At 44.0% G+C, this 22,349-nt stretch overlaps 1 protein-coding gene across 1 annotated transcript; it reads right to left on the bottom strand.

Moving 5' to 3' along the window:
• Positions 1-227: 227 nt before the first annotated feature.
• On the bottom strand, positions 228-974 carry LOC137160812 (histone H1-like). Its single transcript, XM_067559677.1, has one exon. It carries the CDS (start codon positions 937-939, stop codon positions 280-282), a length of 660 nt encoding a protein of 219 aa, XP_067415778.1. The 5' UTR covers positions 940-974; the 3' UTR covers positions 228-279.
• Between the last annotated feature and the right edge of the window lie 21,375 nt (positions 975-22,349).

Raw genomic sequence — 22,349 nt, 5'->3', positions numbered from 1 at the left:
ACAATTAAGCAGCGTCACGGACTGTAAAGAATTTTATACCATGTTGCGTCTTCCCGCAAACTTTAACAAAAAATAAAAAAATGTAAAAACCTAATTATTTTTTCTCCCTCTTTTCAAGGGCTTTAAAATGAGCCTTGAAACTTGAAGGAAAGTTTTGCTCGTGACGAGAAGCAGCACGAGGTTACTGAAGTGAACTTAGTGTTTCAGCTCTTCTTGGAAAAGAGTGGGTGGCTCTTAAAAGAGCCGTTGTATTTCTCTGCACAAGATCCCCTCGTCCTTTTACTTCTTCTTGGGCGCTGCCTTCTTAGCCTTCGTCGCTTTAGGTTTCGTTGGCTTGGGCTTGGCCGCCTTGGGCTTCACCGCTTTGGCTTTAGCCGGGCTCTTGGCTGCCTTTTTGGGCTTGGCGGCTTTCGCCTTTTTCGGGCTCTTGGCCGCTTTTTTGGCCGCGGAGGCCGCTGGCTTCTTGGCTTTTTTCGGGCTCTTTTTCGCGACCGCAGCCTTTTTGGGCTTCTTGGCGGCGCTGACGGGCTTCTTAGCAGCTGGTTTCTTAGGCTTTGCCGCTGGCTTTTTCTTCGGCGCCTTTTCCTTGATCTCGCCCGGCTTCTTGTTAAGTTTGAAGGAGCCCGACGCGCCGGTGCCTTTGGTCTGCACCAAGGTGCCTTTGCTCACCAGGCTCTTGAGCCCCAACTTGATGCGGCTGTTGCTCTTCTCCACATCGTAACCTCCCGCGGCCAGAACCTTCTTCAGAGCGGCCAAAGAGAGCCCTTTGCGCTCCTTGGAAGCGGACACCGCCTTGGTGATCAGCTCGGTCACGCTGGGTCCCGAAGCTTTACGACCTTTGGCGCCTCCTGCTGCCTTCTTCGGCTTTTTCGTGGAAGCTTTAGCCCCAGAAGGAGCAGCGGAGACAGCAGGGGCTGCAACAGGCGCAGTTTCCGACATATTGACAAACGTTTTATAAAAATCAGAGAAAGAAAGAAAACCTACAGCAACAATGGGGAAGGGGAAGGTTAGATGCCCGGTATTTATAGAGAGGAGCTGCTCTGTGATTGGCGCATTAAAGAGTCCGCCCAGCTGCAAGCCGAAGAAGACTCTTCTCTCCTCTCTGTGTTTCTTCGGAGATAGAAAAAGGTATTTTCTGCAAAATATCTATAATCAAATCACCCTATTTCATAGATGGGTGAAGGGGAGACAGGCTATTTTCATTCAGTAGATTTTTCCGTAGGAGAGACTAAAGACGAGATAAAAAAATGCCGATAAACCCTGCGACCTGGAGCCGGAGAGACCTCTGAAGAGGGAAACTTTTATTTTTCGGTGTAAATTAAAACCAAATCACTATCAATAAAATCACATCTACAATTAAATCTTATTCTTTAGAAGGTTTTCTCCAAATTAAGGTATAAAGCTAGTTATTTGAAGTAATGTTGTCAGTGTAAAATGATTTCAAAGAGAAGAAAGTAACACAAACTAGTCCCTGTGCTTTGAATATGGATTAAGAATTGGCTCTCTTAACCAAGTCTTTTATCCTCAAAAACACTTAATCCAGTTGAAATAATCCCTTATAGAAAACAACAGAGAGCTGATAAAATACCTCAGGAGGGATGTTTATATTCCAGGAATGTATATAAAAGTAGCTGTGATATTGTACCTTTCTAGGTATTTCAACAGATGATAAACAAGATGTCATTATTATTTTGTACATTTCAAATGCACTTTATTGCTCTTTAAATTAATTTTATTCCAAGAAAGTCACTTCTGTTCATTAAAAGCAATAGTCATTTTTAAAAATTGTAGTGTTCAATACTTTACTTTCAAATAGAAGAACTATTAGGGCATCTGTTTGTTTTATCACAATCTGTTAAAACTCATAAAAAATCAGAAGCACTGTTTCAGTAAAAAACTAAACTGTATAGAGAATTAAAGATCAAACTCTGATCAATCAATGCTTATTTTTCTTTAGCATTAATATAATATTATGTGAAAATGGCTTCTGTAGTGAGGAAAATCAATGTTAACAATGTGATTTAGTCATATCTGTATTGCAGCAAGAATTGAATGAGATTTTTAATCTGTTCTGCAACACTACTACAAGATGATTCACTGTTTTGTTCTTTAAAAAGTGATGGGGGCTTTGAAATAATTTCAGAACCAATCCAAAGATTCTTATCAAAGACAATGCCAAATTCGAGGGGTAGGAGGTGGGGTCTTATTTATTCATGATTTACCTTAGAGTCACAAACAATTGAGGACACTGTTTTTCTTTCAATTCTACAGTGGTGGTTAGCTCTGATTTGTGATTATATTGGGTGAAAACTAGGCTACAATCAGCTACTAAACAACTGTGAAGAAGCCCAATTTTGAATTAAATATAATAACAATAATAATTAATAAAAAGGCAAAACATAATATTTGACCAGTCTTCAAAACGTAATTAGAAAATATTTACTATTCTGAACCTCCAGGGTTTATTTAGGAAACATAAGAGGTCTTCCCCCCCTGCAATAGACACATAGGTTATTCTGTGGATAGGATTCTAAAATATTCTTTAGAAATAATAGTAGGTGCATGTGATTGAATCCCCAGGCTAAAGTGAGAGAAGTTGTTGTGACATTTCAGGGATCACCAAGACTAATAAGAGGTTCTGTAACCATCCACCTTATAACTTGGATACCTTAATGCTTAATGCTATGGCTTAGAGCCTTGACTCCAGCAGCCAGCCAACAAGCATTAAAGGTCTCACCCAGACTTCCACCATCTTAGTTATTCCTTGCAGGATGACCTCAACAGGCCTTCCTGTCCTGAGTCTCTCCAAATCCATCCACTCTGAATTCTTAACTATCAGATACTCAGACTTTTCTCTTCTGGTTCGTCACCCTGAAAAAGATGGTTACTAATCTTCTATAACTGTTCTTCGAGATGTATTGCTCATGTCCATTCCACAATAGGTGTGTGTGCATGCCACATGCATTGGTGCCGGAGAACTTTCTCCTTCAGTAGCATCCACAGGTGCTGGCTCTGGCACCCCTTGCAGTGGCGCTCAAATGCACCAGTATATAGGGCATCGCCGGCTCCCCCTCCCTCTCAGTTCCTTCTTGCCAGAACTCCATCAGCGGGGAGACTTGATCTCTGAGACTCGTCTCGCTGAGGTAATCGTCACCAGAAACACGACCTTCCAGGACAAGTGAAGGAGGGAGCAGGAGGCCATGGGTTTGAAGGGCGGCCCCGTAAGTTTGTAGAGGACCAAGTTAAGGTCCCACGGAGGGACTGAGTCTCTAACATGCGGTAAGAGCTTTTCTAGGCCCTTTAAGAATCTAGTTGTCATCTCGGGGGAGAAGACCGGGCTGCCTTGAACCCTCTCGTGGAAAGCCAAAATCGCTGCTAAGTGCACCTTGACAGATGACAACGCCAAGCCTTGCTATTTCAGGTCAAGTAAGTAGTCCAGGACAGTTGGCAACGGGGCCTGAGACGGAGAGAGCTCACATTCCTGCACCTAGGTGGAGAACCACCTCCATTTTGCCAAGTAAGTGACCCTAGTAGAAGGCTTCCTGTTCTCCAGCAGGACCCTCTGAATTCAGGTGGAACAAGATCATTCCTCTCAGCTTCACCACGCAGCATCCATGCCGTCAGGTGCAGGGAGAATAGTTTCGGGTGCAGCAGCCAACTGTGGTCCTGAGAGATTAAGTCCGGATGGGCCAGGAGCATGCAGGGAGAGGTCACCAACAGGCTCATGAGCATGCCGAACCAGTGCTGACGTGGCCATGCTGGAGTGATCATTATGACGTGCACCTTGTCCGCTTTGATCTTTATCAGAATTCAATGTATGAGAGGAATCGGGAGAAAAGCACTACCGACCATTGCAGAAGGAAGGTGCTGGATAGGGAGTCACTGTCTCGCGCCCTCAGGGAACAGAACGGCTGATACTTTTTGTTCCGCCTGGTCGCAAACAGGTCCACTTTGGGGAGTTCCCCACCTTTGGAAGATAGCCCTCGCCATGTCTGGATGTAGACACCATTCATGGTGAGAAAAGAAAGACTTGCTGAGGTGATCTGCAAGGGAGTTCTTGGCCCCTGGTAGGTGAGCGGCCTCCAGGGTGATTGCATTCTCTATGCAGAAACTCCACAGGGTGAGCGCCTCCTAGCACAGAGCAGAAGAACGTGCCCCTCTTTGCTTGCTGATGTAGTACAAAACCACTGTGCTGTCCATCAGCACGTGTACTACCTTTCCCGCCATCTGGGGAAGGAACACCTCACAGGCAAGGCGAATTGCTCTGTGTTCCCTGATGTTTATGTTCAGAGAGAGATTCTTCGCAGACCACAGGCCCTGAGTTCTGCAATGGCCAAGGTAAGCCCCCCAACCCAGGTCTGAAGTGTCCAATACTAACGTAAGTGAGGAGCAAGGTGCTGCGAATGGGACCACTTCAGTTACGTTCCACGGAACTGTCCACCAAGCTAGGGAGGTAAGTACCCCTGGTGGAAGTGCGGGGACCATGTCTATGTCGTGTCTTGCTGGGAAGTAGACCCATGCCAGCCATGTTTGAAGAGGTCTGAGGCAGAGCCAAGCATGCCGTATCACATACGTCCATGCTGCCATGTGACCCAGTAGCCGGAGGCACACCCACCTCATGGCGAAGGGATGGGCTGTGACTTGTCAAACCAGGTCTCATAAGGCCTGAAATCTGGCCTTGGGTAGGAATGCTCTGGCCTTTGTGGCATTGAGGAGCCGTCTGATGAATTCTGTTCTCTGCACAGGGACTAATGTGGACTTTTGTTCGTTCACTAACAGACCCAGATCTCTGTAGGACACCAGTAACACCGTGATGTCGTGCCAGACCTGACTATCTGACCAACCCTTGATGAGCCAGTTGTTGAGATATGGGAAAATCTGGATTCCCTGATGTTGGAGGTAAACTGTCACTACCACCATACACTTTGTAAATACTCCTGGGGCGATTGAAAGCCCAAAGGGGAAGGCTGCAAACTGGTAGTGGCTGTTTCCCACCACAAACCTCAGGAAATATCTGTGGCCTGGGAAGATAGAAATATGGAAGTATGCATCCTTTAGGTCGAGAGCAGCGTACCAGTCTCCCGGATCCAGGGAGGGGATGATGGAGGCCAGGGAGACTATATGGAATTTAACTTTCTTGAGGTACTTGTTGAGGTGCCTCAAGTCCAGTATGAGTCTCTCGCCTCCCTGGGCTTTTGGGACAAGAAAGTAAGCATGAGTAGAACCCTTTTTCCTTCTGGTGCCAGGGAACTTCCTCCATGGCCCCTATTCGCACCAAAGCTTGTACCTCCTGGGAGAGGAGTTGCTCATGAGAGGGGTCACTGAAGAGGGATAGGGAAGGGGGATGAGAAGAAGGGATAGAAGTAAATTGGAGGGTATATCCTGTCGTGATGGTACTTAGGACCCACTTGTCTGATGTTATGGCTAACCACGCAGGCAGGAAGAAGGAAAGGAGCAGTGAACACTACCAACAGTCCGGGAGAAGGACGGGAGTATAAGTATTCAAACCCCTTCGCCAGGACATAATACTTTTTCTCTGCCAGCTTAGAGGTTGGGGGCAGAAAGGATGGATTTTGCCACAGGGCCTTCACCAGCTTTATGACCCCTTCATGGACAGGGAGCGCCACCCTCGAGGGGGTGGCTGCCATCAAGATGTCAATCATCAAGTCGATAGGGTCTTTCATTTCCTCTACCTCTAGACCCAGGTTGGTTGTCACCCATTTCAGGAGCTCCTGGTGGGCACTGAAGTCATCTTGTGGCACTGTGCTAGATAGGCCCATCACAGCCTCATCTGGAGATAAGGAGGAGGATGTTGGTAGTGGGGGAGTATGCAGCTGCTCCTCCGTGGCTTGTGCCTCTTCTATCAAGGACCTTGGTTTCCCTTCTGTCTGGGATAAGTCATCATCAGAATCTGGGGAAGGTCACGTTGTTATGACAGAATGACGCTCTGATGCCCCAGAGACCAACCAGTGCTGAGATGCAGGAGCAGCAGGGAACCCCCACGAATTCCAAAATTGCCACGATCCTGGCCACTGAGTGGTCGGCCAGGTACCTGGTGGAACGGTGGGAGAGAACCATGTTGTTGCAGCTGAATTCCCACGAGTGTCATGAGAAGGACCTTCCTCTGGGTCCAATTCTGAAGCGGATTACCATGGTAGTGCCGTCCTCACTTCCGGTTCCTTAATGCACTGCGGGCGATGCTCTGATGCCAGGGAGCAGTACCGAGGTACCGGTGAATGGGGCTGTGACTCTCCAGAAAGCTGGTGCTGTGGGGTTCTATACTCCTGATCCCTGGAGTGGGACCTCAAGATTGGGGAACGATGCTGGGAACCCGATGTCCTGTGCTGTCGCTCTGCCGAGTGGTGCTGTGGAGCTGGTAAGCTGTCCTCTGAGCTCAGCTTGCTACTGCGCCATGAGGGTTGCGGTGCTGTTGGTGACCGGTGCCAATGCATCGGCAGGCGCTGTAGTGATGAGCCATATGGCGGCACTGGCGACACAACAGAGGCCCTGACCAAGGGTTTTCCCCTTGAGCTATCTCTGGCTGACCAGTCCTGTATGGCATCTCAGCAACTGGATCTGTCCTCCCAGGGGGTGGGAGGCATCGGGAGAGACAGTAGGTCTGCAGCTGCCTGGAATGCCTCAGGTGTGGACGGGACTACTAGGGGCTGGGACCCCCTTCCATCTTCTGGTGTGGGTGGGGGAGCATGGGGAGGGCTGGGAGCTCTAGGGGGTGAGGTCACCATTGCTCCCGACTGCGGGGAACATGAGCGGCCCACTTTGGGTCTTGCCTTGTTGTTCACCCCTGACTTGCTCTGTTGGGGCGGGGAATGCCCCCTGACACTGTGGGTCTTCCTATGCCGCTTCTTTGGAGCCAGTAACAGGGAACTTGGTGCCAGGATGAAGCTAGTGCAGACGCCAGTGCCGGAAGCACACTTCTTGATGCTGCCGCTGTGCTCCAGTCTGAGTGACCTGGGTCAGACATTGGTCTAAGTGCCAATTCCGTGAGACGGGCCTTTAATCTGATATCGCGGTCCTTCTTAGTGTGGGGTTTGAAGTTCCTACAAATTCTGCACTTGTCTTTTATATGCTGCTCACCCTGATACTTGAGGCAATTCTGGTGAGGGTCGCTCATGGGCATCGGCTTCTTGCAGACTTCTCAAGGCTTGAAGCCTGGGGAGTGGGGCATGCCCCGACCCCCTGGCTGTCCCAGGTAAACAGACAGTCCTTAAAGTGCTAAGACTCATTAAAAACTACTAAAATTGGTAAACTTCAACTACAGGACTATATACAATACGAAGGAGAGAAAAACCACTGAGGAGCTGCTTGCCAAGGCAAGGACGTTCTAGCAGTGTCGCAGGCGGTAAAAGGAACTGAGAGAAGGGGGGCCAGTGGCGCCCTAAATACCGATGCATTTGAGTGCCACTGCAGGGGGCGCCAGAGCCAGCTCCTGTGGATACCACTGAGGGAGAAAGGTCTCTGGCACTGGTGGATCTGGCACGCACACACACCTAGCGTGGAATGGACATGAGCAAGCACTTGAAGAAGAAGGAGTGAAACCTGCCAGTAATGAGTGTGTTGAAGATAAATGTATTAATCAGTAAACCTACATTATAATCCATTTACCCCCAGTGGGTTATTTGTGCTCGTATTTCAATGACTAAAGGTCTCCAGTGACTTGATTTAAGCCTGTTTGAAATGAATTAACGAGACCTGATCCTGGTCTACACAATAATGCTATGTCTTCCTAAATTAGTTGGTTTCAATTAAGTTTTGCATGTCTGCACACCTAAATTTGTCTGCCACTGATGTAGGCGCACTAGTACATTGACACAATATCACCACCTCCCTGTACAGTATAGTTCCATAAATTAACAAATTATGATTAACAATGTGGTAGTGTAGATTCTGAATTACCTGTATTGAGTCTAACAGTCCTCCAGCAACTGTTCCTCAAGGACTCTGACCCCTCCACAAGACAGTAGTTGCTTCCTGTTTTTGAAATGCCTTTTCCTTGTTGCCCATCTTGGCAAGCATATCTATTGCTAGCCCATCTTTGTGAGAATCCAGTCATGCCAGCTCAGTGCAGACAGCGAGCTACTAGACAGGCTCCTGATTGGAGAAGATTAGAAGTCATGGATCTCCTTGGATTGTGGGGAGAAGAGGATGTGCAAGCACAGCTAAGGAGCCGCCAAAGGAATATTGACATCTATGTGTAGATTGTGTAGGGGGATGCTAAACCTGGGGAATGCAGTCATGCTGGATGAAAGCCAAGGAACTTGGGTTGGCATATATGCAGTCAAGGGAGGGCAACAATAAATTTGAGGCTGTCCTGTACACCTGCCACTTTTAAAGTGAACTGCCTGCCATACTTAGCAGGGACCCAACTAGCAATCCAAATCTGACCTGTGAGAGCTGGGCACGGCAACCCCTGCAGTGCACTCTGAGCGTGGGTGGAGAAAAGCAGATGGGGACACAAACCATGTGGCAAGCCAGGACCTCTTCAAAACTCTTCTGGTGTCAAGCCAATTCCTCCAGGAGAGCACAGAGGAACCCACTGAGGAAGGGGAAGGGAGCTCAGGTAAGCGTGTAGCTTCATTAGTCCTTATAAATATGTTTGTTTCCTTTTCAGTTCCCACAACTTCTCCTCTATCCCTCACACCCCCATTCTTCTGCCTTATTGTAAAATGGCATCCATCCTGTCTGCGTGTTTAGAGAACAAAGGCAGCAACTTTTGATTTCTCACTTTACTTGCAAAACCAGCACTGGGGTTAAAATTAAAGTGATTGTTTTGGAGTGCATCTCTGATTGCCACTTCATTCAACTACTGCATGTTAGGAAACTGACCGCAATATGTATCTTCATGCCTCCAGCTTTCACCCTGGACACATTACACGATCCATTGTCTACAGCCAAGCCTTAAAATACAACCAGATTTGCTCCGATCCCTCAGACAGAGACAAACACCTACAGGATCTCTATGAAACATTCTTAAAACTACAATACCCACTTGGAGAAGTGAAGAAACAAATTGACAGAGCCAGACGGGTACCCAGAAGTCACCTACTACAGGATAGACCCAACAAAGAAAACAACAGAACACCACTGGTCATCACCTACAGTCCCCAGTAAAATCTCTCCAACACATCATTAAAGATCTACAACATATCCTAGCAGATGATCCGTCTCTCGCTTAGGCAGTGGGCAACAGACCCGTCCTGGCTTACAGTCAGCCCCCCAACCTGAAGCAAATACTCATCAGCAACCATATACCCTACAAGAATTCCAATCCAGGAACCTATCCCTGCAACAAACCCCGTTGCCAGTTCTGCCCACACATCGACTCTAGTGACAGCATCACTGGTCCTAACCACATCAATCACACCATAAAGGGCTCATTCACCTGCACATCCACTAAGGTTATATATGCCATCATGTGCCAGCAATGCCCCTCTGCCATGTACATTGACCAAACTGGACTATCACTTTGCAAAAGGATAAATGGACACAAATCAGACATAAAAAATAATAACATCCATAAACCAGTCGGCGAACACTTCAATCTCCCAGGATACTATGTCTCTGATCTGAAAGTTGCTGTACTTCTACAAAAAAACCTTCAAAAACAGACTTCAAAGAGAAACTGCTGAGTTAGAAATTATCTGCAAACTTGACATATTCAAACTGGGTTTAAACAGGGATTTGAATAGCTATCTCATTACAAGAAGTAATTTGCTCTGATCACCCATTCTTACCTCCTACTCAATGGTTGTCATTAGGCCTCAAGAACCCGGTTTTCATCGACCTACCCCACTGTTGTCTATGCCTTTGGATATGTATATGTTGCCTCCTATATATGTTGCCAATATTTGCTGTATTATTTCTACCAACTGCATCTGAGGAAGTGAGCTGAAGCCCACGAAAGCTTATGCCTGCTGAAATTAAACTTGTTAGTCTTTAAAGTGCTAGAGAACTCGTTGTTTTTGCTGTATACAGACTAACATGGCTACCCCTCTGGAACTCATGTTAGGAAATGAATTCAAAATGATTAGTGTAGCAGTCCAAATCACACAGATAAAACACATCACTGTCCTGGGCTTGGACAGAAATAAAAGAAAGAGGCAGGAGTTGCATTTGCTTTTCCTTTCTATGGCTTGTTGGGTTAAGCAGGAGGTGCCACATTTCTCCTCATGTGGAGTACTTTATATGATCAGTGATGTCCTTTTATCCTCTGGAACAATCTCTATGAAACTTTCACAGAGGTACTCTGCAATCCTCTCCCAAACATTTCTAGGGATGTTGGCCTTGTTTCTTCCCCTGAGAGAGGCAACATTCCCATGCCACTCTGTGATGAGTTCCACTGGCACCGTACCGTTGCAGTACACAGGCTAGCAGCATACGGGCCTCAGCAGTTTCAGGATGCCAGTAACAGCTGCATTCTCTGGGTCTTTGTAACCCTCAGGAGTGAGATATCAGCCAAAATCAGCACTGCCTGTGAAAGTGTAGGCAATATGCAGGGCCACCCAGCATCTAAACTTCCCATGCAACAGTTCCCTCCACCCCCATGGTAGTTTGTATTCACCATGGCTTATCCTGAAGAGTGGTGCTGTAACATGGTGCTCCACAGCTAACGTGACAATTACCATTTTTTACTAAATATTTTTATGGGAACAATGTAAGGGAATTCTGAGGCTTATCTTTCCCTTTCCATTAAAACTGTAAATCTAATGATGTATCTGGCTGTTTTTATCAGCAGCCCATACAATGGTAGCCATAAGAGGTGCTTACTAAACACCTGACCCGGATCAGAGGAAAAAAGTAGAAGAGCAAGCAGGATACGTTCTATGACTATACTGATTATGAACATAGTGATAAAATAGGCTGAATGGCCAAGAGCAGGGTTAAAAGCCAAGAATTTAAAGATTGAATGCTGGGAAAGAGGCAAAGGAACAGAGAGGTGCATCAGGAAGTGCACCAGTTTGACAGCCATTGTAACTACTTTTTGAGTATGTTTTTTCAACCACTTGTGCCTCCACTTTATACTAATTTAATCTAGACTGCATTTCCTTAGCTTACTTATGAGCTTGTCATGTGGGACAGTATTAAAAAACTTACTAAAATCAAGAGAAATCCAGGTAAGCCAGTTACCCTGGTAAAGACAGTGATTTGGTTGGTTTAGCATAATTTGTTCTTGAAAATCCATATTGACTGTTATTTATCATCCTATTAATCTCTAGGTTCTTACAAACAGATTGTTTAAAAATTTGTTCCAATATCTTCCCAGGTATCTCAATCAGGCTGACTGGTCCTGGGCCCACGTTATTTTCCTTTTTTAAAAAAATTGGTCCTATGTTTGCCTTTTTCCAATCCTCTGGACACTCACCCATCCTCTATGAGTTCTCGAATAATCACTAATGATTCCAAGATTGCTTCAACTAGTCCCATAAGTACTCGAGGGGGAATTTCATCCGGGTCTACTGACTTGAATACATCTAACTATATTGTTTCTCCTTTTCAATCCAAGCAGCTAGTCTGAGCTTTGCAGATTGTCCCAGTTGGGAGTAGAAATTGGTGTTACTCAGGTACTTCTTTGATGCAGTTTTGTTTATTTACAAAGAATGTACAAATTCCTATGTCAAGAACACAGAAGGAATCAATTAGCAGGAAAACAGCTTCTTTGCTCATAGCACCGACAACACTCCTTTCAGCTGGCACCTCCACCTCAAAAAAACTCTCCCCATATTTCTTTTAGAGTCAGACACAGTGCTTTCAGCTGCTCCTTCCAGATGTCTGTCTGTCTTTCAGGCGATGTCTATGCTATGAGAACTATAGCAGCATCACTATGGTGCAGTATCTATGATGTCATAATTCCATAGTGTAGACACAGACTACAGCTATGGAAGGGCTTTTTTTTGGTCTCTTTAGAAACACCACCTCCCTGAGTGACAATAGATAGGTTGATGGGAAAATTCTTCCCGTGACTTAGCTGCAGCTACACGAGTGGCTAAGTCGGCACTCAGAGGTGTGGATTTTTTCACATCCCAGAGTTCTGTGGTTATGTCAGCCTAAATTTTAAGTGTGAACTAGGCCTTAATTTCTGTATACTTTCTCTTTCCCCCCCACACACCCCTTACCCAAAACAATACTCAGCACACCACTTCACCCACTTAGTCCACAAATTCCTTGGCAGGTTCAGAAGCCCTTTGTCTTAAAAGGGGGCTTGTGTTTAATTTATCCTGATAGTTACGTTAATTGAAGGATATGTTCCCACCCAATCTCAAAGATCTTCTTGCCCTATTCTGGCTTGCGTTCATTTCCTCTTGTCAAGGCTTTGGCTACACTGCAGGTCCTATAACAGCCACTGTATCCACTTGGTGTACTGTAGACTAATCCTACAGCAGCAGAAGGATTTCCCCCACTGCTGTAGGAAGTCCACCTCCATGAGCAATGGTAGCTAAATTGACAGAAACAATTTTCCATCAACCTCGCTGCATCTACAGCATGAATAAGGGTGACATAGCTACCGCACTCAAGAATGTGAATTTTTCACATCCCTGAGTGATGTAGCTACATTTATCTAAATTTTAAGGGTAGAACAGGCCAAATATTAACTGTGTTAACCATCTGATCACAATTAACTTTTGTAGACCATATCTACGCTGCAAACTTTGCTTGATGCAAGTTATATCAGCATACAGTTGCCAAAGTTAGCATATCACTCGTGTGTGTGCGTGCTTGGCTGCTTGCATCAGCACTGCATGTACTCGCCAGGAGTGTTTGTGTTGATGCAAAGTGCAGTGTACCATGAATTGGTATTCTGGTGGGCAATGTGCAGTCATCTGGTAGGATGGGAAAATTTTGCAGTGTCTTACAAGACAGAAATGACTCTCCTAGGGATCTCTAGAGCCAGGGGTCAAGTTCTCAGAATGCAATTTTCCCCTTCCCAAAATACCATCTGTCATGCTGGCTGGATAAGGGTGCCCTTGAGGTGTATTCAGGAGCTCTCATTACTTCCTTCTACACCAGTCTCACGTTTAGGGTGTCATGCTGGCTGGATTGGGGATGTGGGGTGGAAGCATTTAGTATATTGTTTGACATCACTATTTCAAAATCATAATAATTCATGTGAGATATGCCATGTCAGGTACTGTTAGAAAGGCTATAATGTGCTAAGTAAGATGATAATGTTTATGCTCATGTGTTAGATTTGTAATGGAAGTTATGGATATGGTTGATATATCTGTATTTCAAATTGTGCTGTGTCTGGGTAACACCCCAGACAGGATGGCTGCAGGGATGGCCTGCTTAATGGCCCATTAAGATATTCACAGGTGCAAGGGGCCCAGGGAGAGAAGCCAGGGATATACCTGATGAGTCACCAGGACCTGCTCATTGAACTCTGGACTCCATTTTGGTTCCTGTGAAATTCCACAAGCAGCATGGCTTAGGGCCAGAGCACATAAAAGGCAGGTGCCCGGGATCTATTTTGTCTTGAGTCTGTATTTCAGTCTTTCAGTCATCACCTACCTCTGGATCAACTCATCTACTGAATCTGTGAAACAAAGGACTGAGACCCATCCAGGTACTGGATGTATACCAGAGGACTATACAAACCTGCAAACTCCACAATTCTTCTAGAAACCTGATATATATGGACTTTCAAATCATTTGTATGTATCTGATTGCTTCAATTCTTTAACATTTCTCTTATAGTTTGTTTCTTTCTTTTTATAATAAACCTTTAGTTTTAGTTACTAAAGGATTGGCTGGGAGCATAGTATTTTGGGTAAGATCTAAATTTATATTGATCCAGTACTATGGCTGACCCTTTCGGGTCAGGAGAAACCTTTTGGGTAAAGAGCATAGAGTTTTAAATAACTGGTCTCTTTACTGGACCTAGTGGCTGATTGGGAGCCGGAGACTGCAGTAAAGGGGGCTGTGTGTATTTGTATATTGGCTTCTTGATAACCGGTATGGGGAATCAGAAGCAGTTTGTGGTTGGTTGGGAAGTCTGCCTTCAATATCACCCACCAGTGTTCGGAGAATCTGCTCTCCTTTTGCAGCCTGCCCTGACTTTGGCATTTTCAGGTGGCTACCCTGGGCATGGAAGGGTCACACCATCCATACCTCATAATTTGTTTGTTTATTTTTCTAAATCCTGCAAGCTGGTGTGGCCCTTTTTGGTGTCCAGCATCTTTGACAGAAGCGTGGAGGCTGCATAGTTGTATACTAGTCTCAGGAATGTTGCAGATACAGGACACACAAGCCTGATTGCTTGGAGGACAATTTGCTGTGAAACAGAGCAGAAAAATAATCAAGGTGGTTATTGGCATTCACAGAGCTGCTGCAGATACTTAAGCCCCGGCTCTTGGCCCAAGAAATGATCAATGACTGGTGGGATCACATCGTAATGCAGATTTGGGACAATGAGCAGTGTTATAGACTGTTCACATGTGAAAGGCTGCATTCCTGGGTCTGTGTGCTGAGCTCATCCCAGCCCTCCAGTGCAGGGACACCAGAATAAGAGCTACATTGACAGTGGAGAAGTGAGTAAAGGCCTATTTCTTATTTAATGAATAATTGATTAGCAATTATGTCAGTGTGGGCTGATCAGGAAAGGTGCATGAGGTGCGCATCTTTAGGAACACAGGACTATTCAGAAAGCTTCAGGCAGGGACAATTGTTCCCATCCAGATGATTACTACTGGCAATATTGAAATGGCAATGGTGATTCTAGGGACCCCAACTTACCCCTTGCTCCCCCAGTTTATGAAGCTGTACACTGTCTACCTCAACAGCAGCAAGAAAAGATTCAGCTCAGCATATGCAGAATGACAGTTGAATGTGCTTTGGTAGATTGAAGGGATGCTGACAGTGTTTACTCACTAGACTGGATATCAGTGAGAAAAATATCCCAAGCTGCATATTGTGTCTTGTATAGTATCTGTAAGCCAAAGGGGGAAATGCTGCCACCTGGACGGAGGTTGGAGGTTGAGCAGCTGCCTGTTAACTTTGAACAGCCAGACACAAGGGCCATTACAAAAGGTCAACTTGGAGCTGTCCAGTTGAGAGAGGCTTTAAAAGAGCATTTTAACAGTGAGTCACAGTAGTATTCTGTGCTGGTTCTCTGGGCCTGGGGCTTTGGGTTCTGCTAGGATCTGTGTAGTGATTGCTATTCATTTATAAATATAAGTGTGTTTTCCTGAGTGCAACTGTTATGTTGTGCTTGTGTACATTTACAAGTACTGTGTGCTTTGAGTACATTCTTTAAGCTGTGTTATGAACTAATACAGACAATTTTATTCTTCAAAACCAGAAATGTATTGAGTGGCAAAAACTTCAGAAAAGCAATGTGCAACCCCCCATCTCCCCCACCAAAAACAAAACAAAACAACAACAAAAACCAAAGCAATGTAATACAAACTTGAATCATAAATTAACGGAATGGGACTTTGCAACTGGAAAGGCAGAAACATTTCTCTCCTTCTCAGTGCACAAATGTAGTCCATTGTGTCTATACATACATCACACGTGATTCTCACAGGTCAGTCTATGTGAAGCTGTTTTTCTTGCAGTTCCCCAGCATGGAGTGGTAGGGGTAAGGATGCAGCCCGTGATGGCACGTAGTATTTTGGGGGACATAGGGAGCAGCAACCATAGAGTACTCCAAGGCCTGAAAAGGGTGGGGAGTCCAGGATTTTTGGATCTATAGGTCAACCAGGCTATGCAGCATTTGTGTTTGCTACCTGAAAAGACCTGGCTTGATGTATCACCCTTTCCATTTCCTGCACTCTCAAGCTTCCAGTTCCCCAACTGTTGCCTCTTTTGGGTGGAGACACGTCACTCCCTGTTCAGAATGGAGCGTTTCCAGGCTAAACAGTTCCCTGCCTTCACTGTGTATTTCCCAGCAAAGACAATCTGCCTAGACAGACCTGCTTACTTGCTCTTCAGAGACTGATAGAGTGATTGCTAAAGATAAAAGTTACCATACAACACACCCTGCATTCGATGGGAGAGACACAATCTATGTTATGTTGCTTGCATATTTCCTGTTGATGTACTTACGTTGACGTACCACAGCATTTACATGGCACTGTGTCAACAGCAGATGCCCTCTTGTTGGCCCAATCCTGTTTTCATGAAATACATGAAAGAACAGAGCCACAAACACCCACCCCCTTTCCTACCAAGAGGCACTTCAGCCTGACACATTGTAACTTTAATCAAAAGTTAAAACCTCAGCTGAGTCTTATTGTTCCACCCTTTTAAATATTCGCTTCAACCTTTTTAAAATATCCATTTACTGCATAATAATTAGTCCGTCTTTACTTTCTATAATTATTGTTTGTAAAACCACTCCACTGACAATTTTATCTGTGAATTTTACCCACTTTCAGCATATTTGTAAAAATCGTATTTTAAGTATAAAAAGCCACACTGTGAAATGTAATATACCTACCTAATTGTGAAAGACACTGGCAAAAATGAAATAATGTTTGCTTTAAAAATAATATATGAATTCTTCAGCTAGGAGTTGGCACTGAGTGATTGAAGTGTGAATGGCTGAGCAATTGAGGTGGGTGTAGACAGGGAGAGTGATTAAACAATTGGTCTGAGTAAGGGATGTCAAAACAGAGGAAGAAAACACCAGCCTCACCTAAAATGTTTGAGGGAGAAAGAAAGGAGCGAAGATAATAACTTTTACCACTTAACTGGCCGAAGAGGAGCCCACCCTGATAACTTTGGAGTCAGCCCACTTCAAAGAACAAAATCTGATCACGCTTGCAACGTGTGTGATTAAGGATCACACCAAATGCAGATGCAGCGTGACAGAGAAAAAACCCATAGACTTACATGGGGTCTTTTCCCTATAAAATGGAACAGAAAAATGAAGGCTGGAGGTTCAGGTCTACATCACCACACCATCCAGGAATACCGATGCTCATCGGCAGAACCTTGCTCCTCACCCTCGTGCTACAGTCACCTGGCCAGTGACTACCACGAGCACCAAGAGGCTGGTAACTATAACATCTGTGAGACCCCTATGTATGTTTGTCTGTCTCCCTGTCTGTGTATGCCTGTCAGTGTGTACGTGAATGAAAGTACCAATTGAAACGTGTCAATGAAGCATATTTTATTAACAAGAATCTCTGTAAGTGTAGTATTGCTACAATGTTGATACTGTTTTCCTAATATTTACATTATTGATACAATTTCACTAAGTAAAGAGCAATATTGATGTTGTTACAGTGTTGATACTTTTTTATTAATACTATATTCCAAATTTCTGTATTCACAATTAATGTGGCTTGTTGCCTTATCCTCTGAAAAAGATCCTGTGATATTTGTTATTTGAATAACACTCTCGTTGACACAGCCTTACTTCTTTCGGAGTGGGGAGTATGGACTGAAGGCTGGACCTGAGAGCCCATCTCCCATCAATTGAGCGGGTCTACAGGACCTCTCAATCAATCCTGCTGCATCGATTTCTGCAGAGCCTGCAGTGTGAATGTAGACATGCCCTAGGACTACTTTATCCTTAAGGTAAAAAGCATTACAGAGAAACACATTCAAAACAGTAAAAAATCCTCCACACATGCTAATGAGCTTACCAGGCATCACCCCACCTAGGGATTTCTTTGTGGTTACAAGTTCATCAGAGCTTCAGCTCAGAATAAGCACTCAGTATGTGGCCTCAGTAGGACAAGTCTTTCCAATCATTCCCTCGGGATTGGGAATCTCTGTATACTATCCCAGTGGTCCTGTCTGTTTGCTGGAGCAGGAAGAAGGCCCTGACTTAGCCTAAACTCAGACTTTTTAGCCAATTTTTTTTTTTTTTTTTTTTGTTAATCTGTGGATCTCTGAAGAATCCAGTTTGATTTAGTATATGAATATTTTCTCAGGGGCAATTCAAAGACTGATAACTGAGGAAGTTCATTAGCCTCCCCCCTCCCCACTAGAGAAGTTACATACAATTCTACAAGAACTCATACACAATTGCATTTTTAATTCAGTATGTCCCAAAGGTGTTAACCATAGTTCAGTAAGGTTTAACTTAACTCAGCAACACTTATCATTCTATAAGGTTTGTTCAGTAAATTAAGTATGGTGTCAGACTGTCAGTAATGGCAGGAACTGGCTGAACATGTTCCCCTAGTCCTCTTCTTTCTCCTCTACAGGGTCAGGAATTTTGCGGGTCTGGAGACATCCCTCAAGGCCACTACAGTAGCAGTTGCTGATAAAAACAGACAGATGTATCACTGGATTTACAGTCACAATGGAAAGGGAAAGTTAAGTTTCAAAACAACCTTCCCTTATTCCCATAAAAACTCTTAATAAGACATGCTTATTGACACTTCAGTTCTGGAGTGCCTCGGGACAGCACCATTCTCCAGCCCCATCCAGGGGTGAGTATGGCTTGCCAGAAGTTATGGGGGGAAGGGCAAGAAGGGGAAGGGATTTTACTCACATGAAACAATAAAGTTCCAGTCCACAGTCCAGGGGTATGAGTACAGGACAATGGTAATGTGAATACTGGAACTATTTTCAAAAGGCGATGGTAGTTTTAGCTGACATTTCACTCCAGAGAGTAACAAGGGCACAGAGGGCAACTGCTACTGGCATCCTGAACGTGATCTGGCTGACCAGGCCTCTATGCCACTAGCTTGTTTGCTGAAATGGTGCCCAGAGTCGCATGGGAAAGTGTCCTACCACAGAGGAAGAAATAAGGCAGCCATCCATAGAAACCTTTGGGAGAGGATTGCAGAGATTCTCAATGAAACTTTCATAGAGGATACAAGGGACATCCCTCTGGACATAAACAAACTGCTTTGAAAGCCCCCGCTACCAACTCAATCTCTGTTGTACCTCTACCCCTTCTTGTACAAGTAAAACAATGAAAAGTCAGTACCTGGGTTTTGTTAACTGGGGTTAAGCCATATAAACGTAGTAAAGAAAAATGCTTGCACACACTTACCTGAGATCCTTCACCATTCATCAGGATCATCCATGCTCAGCTGGAGAGATTGGCTAGTGTAGGGGTACAGATAGATAAAATGAACTGAATTTATATTACAAATGAATTGTCTTTACAACACACATTAACACTGCACAATTGATTAATTCATAAAACCGTACTGGGCCAGTATCAGGAGATGCTTGGTAGAGCCGCCGCTTTCATGCGTTCTCCGAGAAAGCCGTTCCTTTTAGTTACCACTGACAAAACTGTCTCCAAGTCACTTGCTGTCTGCCCCTCTACTGTTTAAATCACGTGTGCTTTTATTATTATCACGGGTAGAAACTGTCTGTCTTTTAAGTAGCTCATTCTTTTATGGTAGCCATTAGAAATTGCCTTTAGAGTATCTGTTAGTCAATACTGTGTATCTGTTCTTTAATGTCATAACTAAAGTGACTCTGTAACTCTGTTTAATAGCTTGTCCTGTTCCATTGTAACCAATGTTCCACGAGACTCCATATTGTAAATTTGGAACTCCATCTTGAATCATGTACTCCATTCTGCACTCTTGATGAAATTTGTTTTTAGGTGTATATTGTGTAATTTCATTTAGATGTGTGAACGTGATGTGTGAATGAAGGGTGTGTGTGTGATGGGATCAGTCTCCAATGCCAGCCTGTCCTGATGAAATGCAAGTATCACCTTAATGACTGAAGAATGCAGACAAATCCCTGAAAAAACAAGAAGGAGCCACTCCAGAAAGAAAAGAACAAAACCAAAGTATAATCAAGACATGATGAAAGTCATGTCTGCAACTGACTGGTGATCATGATCACACAGGAGCCCTGAGGCAGCGTAACACAGCAGGACTCATAGACACACATCAAAATTAAAACCTATGAAAGAATGGATGAGATTGTAAAGCTTTGGGTAAGGTTCTGCATAGCATCAAAGAGTGTGGGTGCAGGGCCGACAGAGACCCCACTCCCCTGTGCCCAGCGCCTCTGGCCAAGTAGCCGCCAAGAGCTACAGCCAGGAACTCAAGCTACAATCTCAAGCAATGTCCAGGACTGGTAACTATACCTGACGAACTGCAGAATATTTGGGGTGTATGTGTGTGTCAGTACTAGATATTAGCTATTAATATAATTGTGTTTTTTTCATAATAAATGTGGCATGTTGCCCTGTTCCCCTGAATAAGATCCTGCTAGTCTTTTATTTTAGAAGTATAACATAGTGAGATACCATATAACATTTTTATGTAAAGAAAATCTGTCATTGTCCAGAATGATCTTCACCCACATTGGCCTCAGATAGGTTTTGTTTTTGTTTTTTTGTTTGTTTTTTTTTTTTTTTTTTTTTTTTTGGTGGTGGGGTGAGAGAAGCCCAGGAAAGAAATTCAACATTTTGATGTTTGGGTGGGAGAGTGATTGGGGAGTGGGAGGGATTTGTAGTACCTAGTATCAAAGGGATCCAATCTGCTTGACCTATGGGTGCTACCACAGTATAAATGTTTAATAATACTGCTACTGAATTTTAATTATTATTTTCCAATCCAAACACTGGGGATGGATCCTTGAAAATGCTATCAACACTTAATTCCCTATTTTACACCTGCAGAAATACAGTCAAAATGGGGGGGGGAAAATAGAGGAGGAGGACAGGAGATCAAAAACTGGAGGAAGACAACAACAATACTATTAATAATATTGAGCAGATGATCTTCATTTGAAGTGGAAATTGATGAGGGACTCAGAGCTCCAGCTGTTAATGGAGAAAAGCAATAGATCCTTAAGGAATAACTGAGTGGCAAGCAAAAACGAGAGTCCTGTAGCACTTTAAAGACTAACAAATTTCTGCAGGCATAAGCTTTCATGGGCTGCAACCCACTTCGTCAGATGCAAGTGAGTGGCAAGCGATTTCAGAAGGATATAGAGAGACTAAGACTTCAACAAAGGCACAAGAAATATATGATGCATAAACCCTCTCCCCTCATACACACACATTGTGGTGGAGGAGAGAATGCTGTGATACCCCACTTCACGATGACAGGTTTCAAGGAAACAAATAATCAATTACATAGCCAGGCCCTGCGTGTTCTTGTGCCCATTCCTGATGGATGAAAGAAGATAATACACTAGGGATAGGGTAATACATGGGACAGGTATGTGAACCTCATGTTCTGGAGGCTCCCTGTCAACAATTTACAGCATCTCCTGCAGAAATACAAAACCATTATGAAATACTGATATAATCAACTTGGTATTATATATTCTTCCAAAGTAATAATCAGAGGCATTCCATACTTTTATTAATGTGATCTGTGGCCTTATTGGAAAGTGAAGATTCCTTAAGCATATAATCTAACATAGGCAGTACTAAACAGAATTGAATGTAACTATACAAGCATAGCATTTGGAAATGGCAATCTTGCTTTGATGTGTGGGTGGTATTAGTAGTCTATCTGCTCTAGCTACAGACAGAAACGACTATATTAACACACCAGAGTTAAACACTAATCAACAATAGCAGGCTTAAGGGTAGTCAGACTTGTTGACCCACAAAATTGGTGGCTTTTAGTGTAATTATTACATACTGATTTTTATGCATTATCTCTACCTGATTCAGTTAATAGAAAAGACTGTGCCCAGGGAATGAATTGTATAGTCAATGAGGCTGTCCTTCCTAAGATCCCTGCATCATTTCTTGCAGAAATTGAAATGTGTGCAGTGAATGAGACAGGGGATTGCAGGAAGATAAAGAATAGTCTCAGGGTTAAGACATTTGAATGCTGCCCTTGAGAGTTTGATTCTATCCTTGCTTCAGCCACAGAGTTCTTACAAGACAACAGGCAAGTTGTTCAAATCAAAATTTTCACTATGTTCCATCTTGTTGCTGAGTGCCCAATTTGAGCACCTGGGGGCTGATCTGCAGAACTGCAGCTGCAACTGAAGTCAATGGAAATTCTGCTGTGAACTTGTAAAATGCTATAAAATGCAAACTACTATGAAAATTTTGATGCAAGGCATCTCAAACTGGGCATCCAAAATTAGTTGACACTTTTGACTTTATTCTCTCTGTGATTTAGTTCACGCCTAAAATGAGATTAATAATGCCACCTCAGCTCACAGAGGGTTTCCTGAATATATGTTAATTGATATTAATCACTATGATGCCATGATGATGATAACACATGAGAAATTAATAATTCTGTATTCAGAGGAAGGTCTGAAGTCTGTGAATTAAAAAAGCCTGGAGCCACATGCTGAATAATGAGAATAAAACAATATATTGAATAACTAGCCCATCAGTGAAAATCATCAACTCTGTGCAATGATCAGGACAGGTGCCTTGTGGCAGAGGGAGGAACAAGGGGGAATAGCATGTGACCATGTAA

The sequence above is a fragment of the Emydura macquarii genome, unplaced genomic scaffold (genome assembly GCF_026122565.2).
Source record: "Emydura macquarii macquarii isolate MOO-44397 ecotype Brisbane River unplaced genomic scaffold, CSIRO-AGI_Emac_v2 contig_2205, whole genome shotgun sequence".
In the NCBI taxonomy this organism is placed as follows: Eukaryota; Metazoa; Chordata; order Testudines; family Chelidae; genus Emydura; species Emydura macquarii.
Note: the sequence above shows the minus strand (reverse complement) of the source record. Positions and strands in the feature narration are given on the sequence as shown.